Here is a 15,143-nt window from a genome sequence, read left to right on the forward strand (position 1 = left end):
ACAACTTCGACCTTTATTAATACAGCTTACTTAGGGTGATAAAATAAAGTCACATTGTTCAGAATCTTCAAAAACTTGTGTCTACAACAACTCAAAGTAAAGCAGCCAATATGAAGTAGTGTAGTAATTTCTCCATTAAATTTATCAATCGAATCTAACTGATGATTTATTGCCAGGTGTTTTGTACACACCAATGAAGCTAAAATACTAGTTTTTGTACTGCAAAATACAGATATATCAGGGTTAATTATTAACTTCAAACAGAGGCCAAAACTGCAGTAGATGACAGCCACAGAATTGTGTTTCTGTATAAAGTGTGGTATCCAAAGCATAATCAAGTATAAAGAAAATCACCTGCAACTGACAAATCAAAACCCAAAATGTTGTCTAAGAAGGATGAGCAATATTTGAAGATAATATTATTACGGAATAAAAAGAGGGCACACATTAAACTGATAACAGAAGTGATAGAAGGGTCAGGTCTTGTCATCATCCATTTACAGTAAGAAGATCACTTTTAAAATCAGGCCTTAAATGATGTGTTGCAAAAAGAAGACCTCAGTTTAGAAAGTGGATAAAGACTAAAAGGCTGAAATATGCACAATAACACATAAACTGGATTATATAACAATGGTCAAAGGTATTTTTGACAGACGAGTCAAAGCTTTAGTTATTTGGATCTAGTCAAAGACAATAATATGAGACGAAGATCAACCGAAACTTATAAATACCCTTGCTGCTGGAAGCTAACAGTTAAGTATGGAGGTAATTTAATTCATGATTAACGATACATATCCTTATGTAGTGTTAAACAATAGCTGTAAATGAAGGATATATTGATTATAGTAATATACGAATAAATTTTAATCCATTATGTTATCACCGAAGGTACGAAAGAAAGAGAAAATTGGAGTCTTTCGAAGTGTAAAATGATCTCCCCCAAGACAAGATCTCAAAATCATCGAACCTATATATGACTGTTAGGACAAAATCAAAAGTAAAAAATAATCTCAGCAAATTAGAGTATCTTTGAAGAGCTGTGGAAGAAGCGTGGAATACAATTATAAAGGGGTTCATAAAATTATTTGAAATTACCTAGAATAACGATGGTTTTGAAGGTAAAGGGCAGAAATACTCGCTATTAGTTTATATTTAACATAGGTGTATTTTCATTAAAGACAAAGTTTTAGCTTCTTGATCCACTGCAGTAGAAAAGTGTCTGAGACTTTTGCACAGCTGTAAACCTCTCCCTACCTATATACGTTGCTGGCCAAAATCTTAAGGTCAATGAACATAAAGAAAAAATATGCATTTTGCGTTGTTAGACTCAACCAATTATTTGAGTAGAGCTTCGAAAAATGAAATTAAGAAAAGGGAAAATAAAAAAAAACGTTTTTAGCATTTAATAGGGAAAATGTGAATACTATGAAATTAGCCTAAATACCAGCTGGTCAAAAGTTTAAGACCATACTGAAACAAAGCGTTAATCGGTAAACACGTAATGACATTTAGTCATTTGTGTTCAAGCATTAACGTCGTCAACATCTCCCACTGACAACTCCTGTGTTACATTGGGTAAAAACATGGCAAAGGCTAAAACGTTGACAGATTTTGAACGTGGCAGAATTGTCGAGCTGCAAAAGTAAGGTCTCTCTCAACGTGCCATCGCTGATGAGATTGGGCGTAGTAAAACTGCTGTTGGAAATTTCTTAAAAGACCCTGAGGGATACGGAACGAGATTTTCAACTGGTCGGCCCAAGACATTTTCGCCGGCGTTGAGCAGGAGGATTCGACGGGTTGTCCGGCAAGATCCCAGCCGATCGTCGAACCAGATTTAGGCCCTTACGGACGCAGAAAGCAACTCAAGAACAATAAGACGGCATCTACGAGAGAAAGGCTTTAAAACAGTAAATGTCTTGAAAGGCCACACCTCCTTCCACACCACGAAACAGTTCGGTTAAACTTTGCTGAGAAGCACCAAACATGGGACGTAGAAAAGTGGAAGAAGGTTTTTTTCTCTGATGAAAAAACATTTAACCTGGATGGTCCAGATGACTTCCAACGTAACTGGCACGATAAGGATATCCCACCGGAGACATTTGCTACACGACGCAGTGGAGGAGGTTCCATCATGATCTGGGGTGCTTTCTCCTTCCATGGAACAATGAAGCTTCAGGTTATACAGGGGCGTCAAACAGCAGCTGGCTACATTGGCATGTTGGAGAGCGCATCCTTATTGGCTGAAGACCCTCGCTTGTGTCTAAATGACTGGATCTATCAGCAGGACAACGCTGCAAACCATAATGCTCGCAAAACAAAGGACTTTTTCATGGCGAATAACGTGATTCTTTTGGACCATACAGCGTGTTTGCCCGAACTGAACCCCATTGAAAATGTGAGGGGGTAGATGGCAAGGGAAATCTATATAAATGGACGTCAATTCCAAACAGTGCATGATCTTCGTGAAGCCATCTTCACCACTTGGAATAACATTCCAGCCAGTCTTCTGCAATGCTTATATCAACCATGCCAAAGCAAATGTTCGCAGTTATTCGCAATGCCGGCTGTGTAACTTACTACTGAGACCTTATGTTGGGTATTCCCTACCCTGTTTAGGACTTCTTTTTGGCATGGTATTAATCTTTTGACCAGCTAGTATTTAAGCTAATTTCATAGTGTTCACATTTTCTCTCTTTTTCGAAGCTCTACTCAAATAAGTGGTTTAGTCTAACAACACAGAATGCGTATTTTTTCTCTATGTTCATTGGCCTTAATAGTTTGGCCAGCAATGTATATATCATACATAGTTATTTTTTTGACATCAAATTTAAAAACAACTTTACCACGAAGTTATGAGAGATCGAATATTTGTTTTATTTTCTCCTTGCTTTTGTAATTTCTAGATGGTGTTTCAGTACAGTGGATCCCGTGAACTGTTCCGTTTTAACAGTCTCGCAACAATCTCCGTCTCTACAGCAGTGAAAGGGCGTTGCCCTTCATTTCTTGCTGAGGTTGTCAGCTTCTACTTTAAGATTTAATAACAGGGAAAGACTGAACAAACGCTATTCATCGTTTCCGGGAATGACAGAGGACATCTTGCAAGTAATTAGGCAAACGAAGTCATCATTACAGTGCATGTTAAAGAGATATTGCGTTACAGGAGAATGGCAACTCTTTAATTTAGTACAAGTAAGTGCTCATTAAAGGAGAAAGATAAATATTAAAACTAGTTTGGATAAAAAACCAAAGTCAAAAATAAATACGTTCAATTACTATAAATAAATTTCTGAAATATGCCACCACGTAAACATACAAAAGGAACTCCAATACTGTAATAAGATTTATACAGCGAATGCGAATATCGATATTCGTGCATTATCTAAATGTCGCAATTTGTAACATAACAGTGATTAATAAAAACATCCATGAATCGTCAAATAATGACTGTTTTGCTCAACCAAAAGTAACGTTCAAATATTTTTATTTCACTCAGTACTCTATCACCCGTCTATGGCAAAGTCCTTAAATATTAAACATAATATAAAAACCTATGCCACATCTATCTTTATTTGCTAATATAAGGTACTTATTTTTAACGCATTTCTAATATTTTTATAAATGGTTTCAAGTAAGATGTTTCTGTGATAACTTACATAATTATAATAAAAACATTATGACAAACATTCATCCATCCGTTATAGCCATTATGAAACTGGTTGATTTTAAAGTCAACATATATCAGTCAAATTTGTTAATATATATATAAGCTACTGACACTGCCGGGGGCTAAGGCTCCAACACCAAACATGCCTCGTTTTTGGCATAGTATTAGATAAATAATAACCATCGTTGGCGTTTTATTCGTTTCTAATTTAAATATGAATTTGTTTTAAAATATCTTAATAATAGTGATTGTTGAATATCTCAAAAAACAGTCATTTCTACAAATAAACGTCAAAACATTATTTATTTTTCTATATTGAAATATGTATTTAAAAAAAACGATTTTTCACTCAAGCTGTTAGAAATCTATACCCCTTCTCGACACTAATGATACATATATTCTTGCCATTCTCTACCTGTGATGGTACAGTGGCTTCGTCTAACGTTCGAAATCGATTCCTCAAAGCTCGCACACGCTTACATCTTGCGACCCAGGAAATTTCGAGTCAAGCAAGCAGGCGCTCGGCGCAAGACTGCTTGATTTCAAACCTACGGCTATATCGAACCGCCATCTTGGGAAGAATACTATTATTTTCCCAAATCTATTCTACCACCAACACCCTGAATTGATTTATTAGATCTAGTCGTTCCTCTGAAATGAATGTTTATGATCATTTTAAAAAAATATAAAGAACTTTCAGTTTTTACATGAAATATATTCCATTATTTATGAAAAGCTCCTTCATTAGTCGTAAATTTATTTGTTAATTTTTTTATTTATATCATTCTTTGACTATTCAAATTAAAAAATTATACTGTTATTTATCCGTTGGTATTTCAAACTATTTGGCTATTCTTGAATGTGTGTTTTACCTATTTCAGCCACTTGACATGAATAAAAAATACAATTTATGTTTAAATATCAGATTTTGTGTTAGTCACGAGTAAGTTCTGGTGTATTTTCTATTTATGTGCTAAAGGCTGTTTATATAACTACTTTAAAATTCATCGTAACCGACATTCAACTGTCAAGTCACGTGAGTGAACAAAAGAATTCATTGGTTGTTTGCATTTAGTTTATCTAATAAACATGGTGCCAACGCCATAGCAATTTTTTATTGAGCGGTCACGTATGATACATATTTTGTAATATGTTTGTGGCTATAAAACACATAAATAATGTTACGTGTTTTTTCATCCTACCTCAATATAAATTCTAACGCTTAACTAGTCTGAATAACTTAAAGTTTTGAGTTCTTGTTTTATATTATAATATCATACAAAAATAAAAACATACCTTAGTAACCAACCCCGTTATCATGGGAAGCCAGGCCAGCCAAGTGCAAAATCATGACCGTCGGATACCCCTACCTTGCTCCCCTTTCGTGAGCACTCGCTACCACTTCACACGGAGCCAGCCATGACGGTGATTAGGTTGTGGGCGACCGACAGCCTAAGCCTAATAATGTACTGATGATCTGCCATCACTGGGTAACGGTACCTAATAACACTATAAGTACTTGTGTTGGTACCACTGGCAATGCTGTATAAAACACTATGATCTAAGGGCAGTGATACATTTAAGTTCTCAGCACTACCACCACCACAGAAGACAGTAAGTTTTTAATGTAAGTAATTCATAGTAGAATGTCTCTCAACACGGTCACAGTCACGACATAAACGCTCTCGACTACGATTCAACATCCAGTGCACTTTACGCTAGAGGTCGAAGCTTTACATCAAGATCGCCATGGCAACGTACTTTTCCCGTGAGACACCACAGCCTAATGCTACAGCCGTGATATCAAATAGGGGGCGTGAGTACCTACAAATATTCTGTTTTGGCACTATATCAAGGGGCCATCGCTAAATTGATTTTAGCGTCAAACACAGACTCTTAAGTTCTTAAAATATCTCCTTTAGGATACAGCTAATTTACTCTTTTACATTTAGTCAAGTTTCTTCAGTTACAGGCATTTGTGCTGTTAAAAAGCATAAAGGCGAATGCAGATTTTTCAACAGAATTAGCTGTGTAATTTATATTGTGTTAATTCAAATTTTTAATGAAAATATATTTGATGCTATGTTAGCAGACGTCGAGTTTTAAAAATATTTCATACTTGTAGCTGAACAGAATCTATAATTAATGATTTCTGAATTTAAACACGAATCTTTTAAGTAATAACCTAGAAAGTTTTCACAAAATTTATAAGTTAAAACAAGCTTTATTTTAATAGAACTGGGTCTTGTTTTTTGTTGTTTTTTTTTCCAGATAGGACAGAGGTAAATCTTTGAATTCACAGCTCCAAAATGACCGGTTCGTCTCCTTTCGGTGGACACAGTAGATAGCCCAAAAGTGGCTTCAGTATAACGTCCCACAACAAGTTTTATTTTATCTTGTACAAATTTATTTTTTGGGCATTTATAAAATGGGAAAACTTTTAATTCCATTTCTTTCTGTTCTTGACGAAAATGATTTTAATAAGGCATACCGACCAATTTAAGCAATAGTTTTCTTTTAACTTTAGTTTACAAGCAAACGATATAACTAACGTTCTATTTTTCAAAGGTTAACATTTCTATACAACTTGAAGTTGGGAAATACAGTCTTCTTAGGTAAAAGAGAGTAATATTTCATATGTGATTAATGATCAGAATGTTATAAAATATACTATTTATAATACACGCAGCAATCTCTTTATTTCAAAATTATATAAAATGATTTTTTTTTTCAATCCTGTTAAGCCTTATTGCTGAAAATGTAGAGTTACATACCTTAATACTTTCAAATGTTTTTCATAGCATGGCCAGGTGGATTAAAGCGTTCGACTAGCAATCTGAGGGTCGCAGGTTCGAATCCCCGTCGCACCAAACATGTCCGCCATTTTAGTGTGGGGGCGTTATAATGTGACGGTCAGTCCTACTATTCGTTGGTAAAAGAGTAGCCCAAGAGTTGGCGGTGGATGATGATGACTAGCTGCCTTCCCTCTCATCTTACACTGTAAAATTAGGGACGGCTAGCGCAGATAGTCCTTGGGTAGCTTTGCGCGAAAATCAAAACAAACAAACAAATCTTCCAAAATAAATAATTTCATGAGTAATAAGTTCTTCAAGTGCCTAATATTTTTAAGTTTCCGTTTTTACTGGTAAGTCGTATTCATTTGAAAGTAAAATAGCTCACCTATTTCTTTTTTTCCATTAGGTGATTTAAATTTTTTGAATAAAATTAATAAGAGTTTCGTAAAAAGTATTATTATTCATTACACTGAGCAACTGTACCCGTATATTGGACATTATAAGAACCCTTGAAACTGCTTCCTTTATCAGTCAGTTGTGTTTGGTCTCCTGGCCATGAATACAAACAATTTCTCTGCAGCATAGTTCTATGCTAACAAGGTTCTGTGAAGGATGGTGAGGTCACACATCCTAACAACTTGTCTAAAGAGTTCCCACTGTACGTGTAAGTCAGCTTTAAAAGCTCAAATATATATTAAAATCGTATGTTGGAATTTGAAAGCTGGACAAGCGTGTGGTCAAATGAAGCTGTTGTTATCCAATTTTCGTGATTCCACGTTACTCAAAGGTAAGTCTGAAGGCTTATAACGATAAAAACGGGGTTTTGATACCCGTCATTGACACAACACAGATAGCCTATTGCGCTTACCAATAACCAATCAAACAAATCCATTTTCGTCAGCTACCCTTCACATAGAAACAACTGTTCATTTTGAGGTGTGATATGAATTTTTTTTTTGCTACTATCTTGTTAACGACGTCAGAAGATATTCCAAATTTTATAACCAAGGTATTCACACTTCGTACGGGGATATGCCTTAACTGGCTTTGGAAATTGTTTCATTACTAGTTCTTGTCCTTAATCCTCTACTGCGTAAGTTGTTCCGTTTTAATGGAGAACGTGTCTAACACATATATATTTTTGATTCCTGACAATTAGCAAAGTAATGCAACCGAGAAAATATATTTTATAGGAGTTTTGTTAAACAATGTAAATACCAAATATTTACATTTGTAAAGTTGTATAGTACAGATAAGGTAGTTTACCACAAGATTTAAATTATTACCGAAAAATTAAAACTGAACTATTAGAGATTGTGGTGATAAAGAGGCCAATATCGTGGAAAGTTAAGTGAATTATGATTAAGTAATTCTACAACTGTCAAGGAATTGAAACAACGTAAACGGCTTGCTGGCTGTACTGCTCAACCTCCGTGTGATCAAAGGAGCCATAGAAGGGATTCAATGAACAAGTACAGAATCCCAGTGAGCCACGGCTGAACCAGCGAAGTTGCCAGATTTGGATCCACCTGTAAAAACAGAAAAGAAGAGTTGGTAACTTTAATGTTTTTCTTGATCTTATTTCAAAATTGTTCACTTTCTTATCTATTACACATAAGAATTGTAAGCTGTCATCATAGAATAGGCTATGCTTAAGATGATGTGGTGAACATCCAGAATGATAAACCTATCTTGATAACATTGTTTATATCATACATTGAAAGATAGAACAGTATACTATGTTCCTGCAGAAATAATAATCCAGACTGGTATAAAACATGATAATTGTTGCTGTTGTTTTGAATTAAGCACAAAGCTACACAATGGGCTATCTGTGCTCTACCCACCACGGGTATCGAAACCCGGATTTTAGCGTTGTAAGACCCCAGACATACCGCTGAGCCACTGGGAGGCAAAAACATAATAATAAGTATGCTACTATAACAGGGAGTGGATATTAAAATGATATAGTATGTCATCTTTAGGTTCAACATTGTCAGGTGTTCAAGGCTAGCGCAGATATCCTTTTGTAGCTTTACGTGAAAAACAAACACACATCTATTGGAAATTATCAACATCCTTGTCGAATGTATGTTTTTTCCTGCCATTCTTCTGACGCCTTCATCCTTAAAACACGCATTAAAAGCATATTCTCGGTTTTTGTTCGAGAACAGAAGAGTTATAATAGGCGGTTTATAGAGCTAGGCCCTTAATCATCAACAACTGGCTTCACATCACATCTGGATCATTTTAATAGTAAGATGTTGCACAATATCTTTCTGCCTTGGTTTTTCTTCTGTTTTATACTCACATATGTACAGATGTGAATTTTTCTGAATTATGATTCCTTTTAGCTATAGTTTTATTTCTTGACTAGTTGTTTTTGTAAAAAACAATTAAATAAATGCAAAAAGTGGAACAATATTTTAAAATTAGTCTTATTTCAAAACCCCACAGCTAAAACAATTTAACAGTTTAAGGTAATTTCGTTCTAAGAAGTTGAAGAGTGAGTGAAGCTTATTTTATTTGGTTCGTACAATAATAAAATCTTTCTTTCCCATACTCGCTGTGACTTTTATAGACACGTGGACCACTCGATAATTCTTAAAACGTCTATCAGGAAGATAAATGTGAAGCCTAATCAACCATTCGAATTACCTCTTATCATTGAAGTATACCAGTTTAAGAGAATTATATCTATCACTGGTAATTTTGTACAAGAGCAAATTGCAAGAATAAGTCTAGGCTTCATATAGTGGCGGAATGCATATTATATCTATGGTGTTGTACACACGACACCGACCCTGTTGATCCTGGCCTTTATCTAATATAAGGTTTCCCAAGGCAGCTTTAGGCTGACTTTTGTTGAATAAATAAACGATATTTTTCATTCGACCGTAATCCGATATAGTTTTTTGGTAGTCGTTCATGTAGTCAAGAATTTTTACATTGGGAAGAGCGTATTGGAGGATTCGAACCAACGACTCTCAGATTACGAGTCTAGCACCCTAATCACCAGATCATGCTAAGCCTTATCGAATATGTGAAAGGACTACTGCAAATATATATATTTTTACATTCATAGTCATTTACATTCTGCATTTTTATCAATGCATCTGTGTATCTGCTTAATCTGTGTCCGCTTAATGCTACAGTCTCTGTTGCGATACAAACTAAGTTTCTGAGACCCATTCTTGAGAGTTAGCTGACTTTAATTCCAAATATACATAAAGTAGTTAAAGATTAAACATATGAAGACATTAACTATCATGGTTATTCTCTTTCAAGTCTTTGGAAGTAAACATATGTCATGAGCTGCAGATTCATTTTCATTGTGTTTTTCATTTGGTTTGTTTGGAATTTCACGCAAAGCTACACGAGGTCTATTCTTAATTTAGCAGTGTAAGACCAGAGGGAAGGCAACTAGTCATCACCACCCACCGCCAATATTGGGCTACTCTTTTACCAACGAATAGTGGAATTGACCGTAACATTATAACGCTTCCACAACTGAAAGGGCAAGCATGTTTGGTGTGACTGGGATTCGAGCTTATGACCCTCAGATTACGAGTCTCGCGTCTTAACTATCTGGCCTTTCCGGGTCTACTTCCAACCGGTTAGACATTTAAAGAGGTAAAAAGATGAAAGAATGTCTCCCACTTACGTTTTGCATTTTGTTTTAAACAGTTTAGAACTGAATGAAGAAGATAGTTTAATAAGGAATTTAATTCACTCGTCACTCTACGGCTGCTGGCTGATTCTTGAGGCCTGGGCTCTAGCAGTCCCAAAGCAACAAGTTTGGAAATTATGGGATATTTGCAAAGGATTCACCAATTTTTTAAACGAGCCTAACAGGCATGTTGGCAGACAAGAGCCCAACATAGTTATGAATAAAATGGGAAATGCGTGGACGCCTTGTGCTTAATAGTTAAAACTGTATGGATATAACAACCAGTCCCGGCACTGACAGCCTCATTATAAGAGTATCAGATTCTGAAAGACCAGTATAGAAAAGCCATTTGTGTCTTCTCCACTTTATAATGTGACACATGAATTAGATGACACTGACTCCTACTATTCTTGCTCAAAACGATCTGAAAGTACATCGCTTGTGAATGAATGGAAACAAGGAAAGTTTATGGAAATCCAGTAAAGGCAGTGGAATTGAAGGAGAAATATTGAGGCCTGAGAGTTGATGTTCCACAAAGCTTGGAATCCTGAAAGAGTTCATTGATCTCGGGCTTAGATTCTTTGACTACTAAGGTCTCATGACAAAAGATTTTTAGTCAAGTCTCGTGGCAAAAAATGTTAACAGTCCTTTTATCGTACACAGTCGTAAGAGTATTATAAACCTCGCTGCCCTCTGGATCCCAGACACCATGGAAGCCAACAAAGAGACACCATACAGAGACTGGTCAAGTAGCTAACATTATGTTGACAATATGTTCACTTCTGGCTCACAGTGAGCACATTTCATTTAAGATCAATGATGGATTTTTTTCAAAGCGGTCGAACATTTACAAATAGTAATGATCGACAACAAGTTATACTCACAAATATGTAGTTGAGAAATCATGGTACACAATAAATATGTAAAATAAAATTGTAGACAATAAATAAATATATCTAAACAGTAAGATTTCAAACATTTTTTGTGTACCATGAAACGTTGGCATTATTTCTAAAATACATCCTTGTGAAAACATACAAGAGTGTCATCTTGATCTTAATAGCAACAATTGTTTGTTTTGGATTACGTGAAAAGCTGCAAGAGGGCTATTTGCGCTAACCGTTCTTAATTTAGCAGTGTAAGACAAGAGGGAAGGAAACTAGTCATCATCACCCACCGCCAACTCTTGGGCTACTCTTTTACCAACGAATAATGAGATTAACCGTAATATTATAACGCCCCCATGGCTGAAAGGGCGAGCATGTTTGGTATGACGGGAATTTGAACCCCCGACGCTCAGATGACGAGTCGAGTGCCTTAACCAACTGACCATGCCGGGCCAATAATAATAAAAACAATAACAAGTTGTACTGTTTTGAGGCTGCTAAACACGTGACCATTTCTTCTTCTTTAAGAAAAAACCTTCTTTAATAAAGTAGAATATCGGTAATATCATGTTTATATTCTAAAGCTAACTTAATAAGATTTAGTAGCAAACAAATAAACTGAGTTGTTAACCAACACAATAATAGATGTTACCGTAAGCTGGTAGTGGTACTTGCAGTGCACCGTCAGTGTTACTGTTAGTTAAGCTTACCACCTGAATCCATATAACGTTTCTCATTGTACCCTGTACTACTTTCAATTTGGCTAGGATATTCGGATTCCTTTACGTCCATTTTTTACTCATCAATTACGCAGGAAGGACACTATTGGAATTATTACATCATTGTCACCTTGAAAACGCTAAATATTATCTCAACTTTCTGTAACCTCTTGTTTCCACTTGTGACAGCTCCCCAGTGGCACAGCGATAAGTCTGCGGCGCTTGCACCGCTAGAATGTGGGTTTCGATATCCGTGATTGGCAAAGAACAGTTAGTCCTTTTTGCATTCTCTGCATAATTACAAACAAACACTTGTAGTGTTTATTTTCACTTACTGATTGATGTGATAAGTGTTGCTCATACTCGCCTTTTCAACCGTTTGATGAGTCTCAGCTGCAACCATCTTCTGTCATACAGGTTGCCACGCACAGCAAACATGTTCAATGATGTCCAGATCCCAAAGTAGGGATTAAACAAGCATATCCTTTCTTCCAACACTCTATCAACAGAAACAGAAATGAGCATCCAATCGAAGTAGGTATGAAGAAAATCGCACAACATCATTTTAAAATGTTATTATACGAAGGTTTCTCGCAAAGAGCTGTGACGCATAATTATACCTTTAGCATCATTTCACTTTATAAATAACGAAAACGTACTGATGCTTTCAATGCTGCTGACCGTTACGAACTTTCCCGTATATATTCGAGTCCATAATATGAAACTGACTTAATATTTTTAGCTCCACTCAATCAAAACAAGCCTTGTAACTTAATACCTTGACCAGACGTGGTCTTGTATTTGATGTACTCAGACGACGGATTAGAGAACTTAGCACTGGTATTCCATTGTCGTAAAATTGCCCTCTGCACTTAGTGAACACGATAAGAATGATAATCAAGTCTTGTTAGTTGGTTAGATAAGAGTAACCCAAGATTTGGCGGAAGGTGTTGTTCACAAACATCCTTTTCTCTACTTCCATATTTTAAAGTGAAGGATGAATATTTACTGGTTTTTCTTTGTGTAGCTTTCCACCAAAATTCTATAACAAACACATAAATAAATATTTTTATCTTTAAATTGAACATTGAGATAAAATTTATGGATAATCTTATGTTTATTCATAAATGACTCTTCCTTTTATTTTAGAAACATATGAAACTTTTATACTTTTTTTCTGGTGACCCTTGACTAGCACGCGATTAATTTGGTGATAGTTTCTTATGGTTCTTTCGCTATTGCCTTCCAGAGGCACAGCAGTATATCTGCGGGTTTGAGACACGAGAAACCTGGTTCCGATAACTGTGATGGGCAGAACACAGATAGTTCATTGAATAGCTTTATGCCTAAATGCAAACAAACCAAACTATTTTGCTATTATTTCTCAGTGGTTTATTTGGATCTTGTTTCAAATGAGAGTTTTTGCCATTAACATAAATTAAAGTCAATAATTGTACATTACTGAAAAACTGTTAACCGCAACTCCTGAAAAGATGTATGTAACAATATAACGTAACTTTAAAGAAACAAGCGCCACATTTTGGTGGCCACTTTACATACTTGTAAATTTAGGGTTTGATCTCTTGCTTTACCAAACACAATTAGATTGATGTAAATTTCAGTATCAACTTTGAACAAGATAAAACTCACAGGTTAATGTCTCATGTCTAAGAGTTTAGAGTTCGAGATCTTGCAAGAAAGAAACATAATGAAACTCTCAAAATTTTGTTTTACTTTTATGAAAAGTCTTTCCAAATCGAAGACACTCATTCTCAAGAACTTTTCATGTTCACCTTGATTTGAGCTGTAAAAACTGTGTAAAATATTTGAGAGATCTAGCGCATTCTGCGCACTTCACGTAAGCAACTCTAAATGTTCCTCATATAGTTCCCATGACTTATATTGATTGAGGTCTCTTCAGTATGCCAATCATTCAACGATCTAAGACAATCAAAATATTTACAATGAGCATCTTGTCTTTACCACTGTTTCGGCTTTGAAGTTCTCTTTTGACTGTATTTTAGACATTTAGTGCTTTTATTGTTTGCCGAATATAACACGATAACTAAAACATCGTGTAATTTCTGCAAGATTGACTACTGACTGTAGATTTGAAAAATAACGAGAAGCTAAATAGATGCTAGGTAAAAACTGCGAAACGTTTAAACAACCATGGTCATTGTCAAGAACCAGTTGTTAAAGGAGTTGTATAATAAATCTTATTGTTCAAATCATGGAAAAAGCAACGATCTGAATTACAAGTTAACAAGACTTGTTCTGATTTGTTTTTTGTTACACGCTATTCTTCGTAAAGAAAAAAACACGTTTACCGAAAATGAATTCAGAGACTTCTATTTCTAGGTTAACCTTCTTCAACATTTATTTTGTGATATTTGCGATGATTTGTTCTTATTATGTTAGTTTTATTTAATATAATATAAATCACAATTATTGCGCCCTATTTTATAATAAACTCTCGAATTTAATGAATTGAACTTTTTAAATTTTTTGTTCAAACGAATTTCATGTAAGAAGTTTGCTTGTTTTAGAGAATTCACCAAAAGCTACACACAAGCTCTTCGCATGTATTTGTACCTAATTTTAAATTGATAGAAGTCTTTGCTAAAATAGCTCTTTGTGTAGATTTGCGAGAATGTTCTGAAACAAATAAACAAGCTTTCAAATAGGGCCGCTATTAAGTGGTTACTATTATCAACTTGTATTTGACTGCCATATGTCTTCCAGATGAATGCCAGAAAATGTTGGGTTTGCATTTTTTGATTTCCTGGTCTTGGGTTCTTTATTTTTGGGTTTTTTAAAAGTAAAATCAATCTACCTATTGACAACTCTTGTATATCTTAATATTTCTCTTTATCACACTACACTGACATTGTATATGATTAAGAATAACACATCTTTGTTTTTAAACTTTCCAAAATAATATATACAAAATGTACAAGCGTATTATTAACCATAGTTTTTGCGACCTTCATTATTTACCAAGAAAATAAAAGTCTCTGGGGAGCTTTAAAGAATCGATTTGCCAAAATCTTATGTTTTGTGATATTTTGTCTTTTTTATTGTTGGTTCTGAAAAATAAAATATCGTATTGTTCTTTTCGAAAGCTAGAGTTAATAAAATCTTACACGAAGTTGAACTGCTGAAAATATTTATTTTATTATATTTTTTGTTCCTTGTCGCTGTCGTCTCATCTTATTTTACACCAAGTGGGAAATTAGGGAGTCACATATCAGTTACATTGTATGTTTCTACACTTGTTTGGAGGCCCGGCATGGCCACGTGGTTAAGGCACTCGACTAGTAATCTGAGTGTCGGTGGTTTGAATCCCCGTAACACCAAACTTACTCGCTCTTTCAGCCGTGAGGGCGTTATAATGTGACGGTCAAT

At 35.2% G+C, this 15,143-nt stretch overlaps 2 protein-coding genes across 2 annotated transcripts in view; both read right to left on the reverse strand.

Annotated features, from left to right (window-relative positions):
• The window catches only part of LOC143255766 (uncharacterized), a 131,834-nt gene extending 124,125 nt beyond the window's left edge, over positions 1-7,709 (reverse strand). Inside the window, exon 1 of the mRNA XM_076511950.1 lies at positions 4,961-7,709. Within this exon, the coding sequence (XP_076368065.1) occupies positions 4,961-4,984 (24 nt within the window). The 5' untranslated portion in view covers positions 4,985-7,709. The remainder of the gene's footprint in view (positions 1-4,960) is intronic.
• A 125-nt stretch (positions 7,710-7,834) lies between these two features.
• The window catches only part of LOC143255767 (calcium homeostasis modulator protein 6-like), a 51,813-nt gene continuing 44,504 nt past the window's right edge, over positions 7,835-15,143 (reverse strand). The window contains exon 6 of the mRNA XM_076511956.1: positions 7,835-7,988. Within this exon, the coding sequence (XP_076368071.1) occupies positions 7,899-7,988 (90 nt within the window). The 3' untranslated portion in view covers positions 7,835-7,898. The remainder of the gene's footprint in view (positions 7,989-15,143) is intronic.

The sequence above is a fragment of the Tachypleus tridentatus genome, chromosome 7, assembly GCF_004210375.1.
Source record: "Tachypleus tridentatus isolate NWPU-2018 chromosome 7, ASM421037v1, whole genome shotgun sequence".
Taxonomy (NCBI): Eukaryota; Metazoa; Arthropoda; class Merostomata; order Xiphosura; family Limulidae; genus Tachypleus; species Tachypleus tridentatus.